Raw genomic sequence first — 3,633 nt, forward strand, 5'->3', positions numbered from 1 at the left:
CTCTTTGAATCCTAAAGACCGATATTTTATACAAAGAACAATCTTTGATAAAAACTGAATAACTTTTTATTAACTTGGTGATTAAGGGTGATCTTTACAATGGACGTCTAGGAGCTTATATAATGCTCAGAGACAAAGGTCCTAACGTTCTAAAACAAATAGAAAAGGAAACAAATCAAAACTAAGAAAGAAATCGAAAACTAGCCGTTGGAGCCTTTTGTGGGATTTTGGCTCCAAGTAAAGAATCTGATCTTTCTTGAACCTGGATGGTTTAAGGGGATAAGAGAGCTTTCTTGGGACCTTCTTGAATGCTTGATAGATGCTTATCTCGTCCTTGCCTTGGTAGAAAAAGAGCTGTTGGAGTTTGAATGCAAGAGACTCCAAATAAGGCAGTTCGGTGATAATGGGGATCTTCTTATTCCTATGTGGGCTGGTGCATGGGATGAAGTTGTAGAACTCTTCTGGCTCGTGTATAATGTCTCCTGGGTGTCTTGGTTTAGTCTGGATGTCGCTGGTTCTCCTGGTTGGATTGGAATTGCTTGGAAGGGATCAAACCGAAAGATTGTCCAATCTTTCCATAAATAGCTCCGGTTTGATTTAAGTGATTCTCCATTGAACCGACTGATCTCCTGGGTTCTGGTGCAGCTAAGGACTTCTGGAATACCTCCTGATTGGTTAGGATGATCTCCTGGTTCCCATAAATAGCTCTGGGTCGAACCAAGTTGAATTGGTTGAAGACTTTCCATAGATGACGTCGGTTTGGCCAGTTCTGGGGAATTGATCATAACTCCTAATTTCCGTGGCCATTTCTCCTGATCTTGGGCTTTCTGGAAAGCTGATAAACTCCTGGCCAGTTCTGGGGAATTGATCATAACTCCTAATTTCCGTGGCCATTTCTCCTGATCTTGGGCTTTCTGGAAAGCTGATAAACTCCTGGCCAGTTCTGGGGAATTGATCATAACTCCTAATTTCCGTGGCCATTTCTCCTGATCTTGGGCTTTCTGGAAAGCTGATAAACTCCTGGCCAGTTCTGGGGAATTGATCATAACTCCTAATTTCCGTGGCCATTTCTCCTGATCTTGGGCTTTCTGGAAAGCTGATAAACTCCTGGCCAGTTCTGGGGAATTGATCATAACTCCTAATTTCCGTGGCCATTTCTCCTGATCTTGGGCTTTCTGGAAAGCTGATAAACTCCTGGCCAGTTCTGGGGAATTGATCATAACTCCTAATTTCCGTGGCCATTTCTCCTGATCTTGGGTTTTCTGGAAAGCTGATAAATTCCTCTTGACTCCTATGATGGGCTTTGCTTCAGGCCGCTCCTTAATTGAGCTTGAATCTTCTTCTAAAGTCGGGTACTCGCAGATGGACGGGTTGAGAAACCTCTGAATTGTAAAATTCATAACTTCTTGCTCCGTGAATATATTGGCCCAATTACAATTGGCCTGGACTCCTTCTTGAGTGTATAATCCATAAAAATTAGATTCGTGATTTAAACCCTCCTGGTTTGTAAGATATGGCATTTTTAGTGCACGTATATCCTGGTTGGCGCCTTGGCTGGTTGAGTAGGGTGTTGGGTCGACCTCTGGTTCAGCTGCTGAATTGCTGGCTGCAACATTTCCTCCCCCTTGAAAAGTTTTCGTCCTCGAAACTGTATAACCTGCACCAAGATAGAGCAAGTCAGCTTTCATACTCTTTTGAGATTCTAAGGTCTTACCTTGATATTGTTTCGGTTTGGGGATGGATTGTGCATCAGGTGGCTCTTCTTTCAGCAAATAGGATAGGATCACGCCTCTGCTATGGACTCTGGCATTGCTTATCTCCTTCAGTGGGTGGTCCTTCATACTTCTAGTAGGCTCAGTTCTGGCCATCTTTGGGTTTGATTCTCCTAGCAACAAGAGATTATCCGGTGGGATTTCTTTGAAGCTTTCTCCTTTGCAACCTGAAAATTTCTCAACATTCTGGACAACAATCAAGTGCATTATATCTGTGTTTGGACACTGATAAAAATAATTTGAGATTTCCAGACTTACTTTGATAGCTTCCACAAGTTGAAGAATGATTTTCTTCTTTGGACAACTTGTTCTGGTTTGCTGCCTTCTTTGCATCTTTTGACCTTGGTGGTTATGAACTTCATCTTTTATTCCTGGATCAAAACTTTTTGGCAAAGACAAGTGCATTATATCTGGATAATCAAGTGTCTTGGACGTTTTAAGATCAGAGAAGATTACCTTAAGCCTTGGCATGTGAACACATTGTTCAACACTAGAATTCCACTTGTGAGGTGGTTCATGGCTGGGCTTATGGTCTGGTTCTTTCCTTGGAACTTCAGTAAGCAAATAGCTTTCATTTTTACTCTCTACATCAAGAACACACACGTCAATACCAGTTTCTCTAGGTGGTGTTAGACACTTACCTTGGTTTGATACTTTATTTACTGGTTTTGCTTCTCTAAGCAACATGGACTGCATTGTGTCTTGAACCTTCTCCTGGCTCATCACTAGTGTGGCGCCTGGTGGCTCCTCTCCTTTGAATTCATGCTCTTTAATTCCTGTTACAACACCTTTTGACAAAGACAAGAGCATTACACAAGAATTTGGAACCAACAAATCAGATTGAATAAAACTATCACTCTTCATAGATAAATATGCTTTCTCTTCAAGTGATGTTTCTATCAATACTTGCTTAGTAGGACAAACTACAGCATAGTGTCCTTTCTTATGACATCTATAACATGTGTGATATTTTAAATCCTCAGATATAGAAGACTTACCTTGGCTTGATGGCTCTTCTTCCTTTGGGTTTAAAATCTCCTTGTCTCTTGGACTTAAATCATGGACAACTTTGGATCTCAACAAGGATGTGGAGATCGTGTCTTTCTGGACCTCAGGACCTGTCTTAGCATCCTTAGACAAAGACAAGTGACTCATACCAGTTGGAGATGATTTATAAACAAATTTATCAAGTATAGGACTTACCTTGGCCTTTTCTTGAAAAATCGGTTTGTCTGATTTTTCTTTGTGTCTGGCCAATGTGTCAAAATTTCTTTCTCTCCATGGTCTTTGGGAACTCATAAGGTTGGGATTTATCATATAAAACCGTGGGCATCTGGCTTGGCCGAATCTGGTCTTGATAGATCAAGCGTCTATGGCCTTGTTGTGGCACAACTTTCTTTGCCTCTTTGGACACACCATTTGAAAATCTCCTTGGGTATTTTCTTCTGGTTTCTTGCGTGGGAAGTGTAGTCACATACTTCCTGATCATAACATCTTTAAGATCTTTCCAGTTGGTGACAACCTCTTCTGGACTTTTACCATGTGTCTTATCTACTCTTTTCCACCATGAGTAAGCTTTTCCGGAAAGTTGCTTGATGGCATGAGCTATCCTCTCCTTCTTTGGCACACCATAGTATGTAAACCAATCATCCATGGTTCTTTCCCATGTTAGATACTCACTTGACCAACTGCTTCCTGAAAAAGAATAAATATTAACATCATCAGCAGAGTTATAATCATGATAAGAATAATTTGAGTATTCATGAGTATAAGAAGTTTGGTGTTTGGTGATCCATGAAGGATCTGGTGGCTTGGGCTCAACATAGCCAGCATCTAGTGCATCTCCAAATCTTCTTTCTCC

General features: G+C 41.1%; 1 protein-coding gene across 1 annotated transcript; it reads right to left on the reverse strand.

Moving 5' to 3' along the window:
• Positions 1 to 141: 141 nt before the first annotated feature.
• Positions 142 to 2,927, reverse strand: LOC106338253. The gene is made up of 5 exons (XM_013777277.1): positions 2,771 to 2,927; positions 2,414 to 2,560; positions 1,282 to 2,356; positions 1,106 to 1,194; positions 142 to 149 (listed from the first exon to the last, which is right to left on the reverse strand). The coding sequence occupies exons 1-5, from the start codon at positions 2,925 to 2,927 to the stop codon at positions 142 to 144; spliced, it is 1,476 nt and encodes a 491-aa protein (XP_013632731.1).
• Positions 2,928 to 3,633: the final 706 nt, after the last annotated feature.

This window comes from Brassica oleracea, chromosome C1 (assembly GCF_000695525.1).
Source record: "Brassica oleracea var. oleracea cultivar TO1000 chromosome C1, BOL, whole genome shotgun sequence".
In the NCBI taxonomy this organism is placed as follows: Eukaryota; Viridiplantae; Streptophyta; class Magnoliopsida; order Brassicales; family Brassicaceae; genus Brassica; species Brassica oleracea.

Bases quoted from the DNA above. Each gene is read 5' to 3' on its own strand.
- LOC106338253 (XM_013777277.1), bottom strand. From the start codon at position 2,927: ATGAGTCACTTGTCTTTGTCTAAGGATGCTAAGACAGGTCCTGAGGTC. The intron at 2,561-2,770 runs GTAAGTCTTCTA...CTTTGTCAAAAG, and splicing joins AGAAGAGCCATCAAGCCAAG to GTGTTGTAACAGGAATTAAA. The intron at 1,195-1,281 runs GAATTTATCAGC...AGAACTGGCCAG, and splicing joins CCCATCATAGGAGTCAAGAG to GAGTTTATCAGCTTTCCAGA.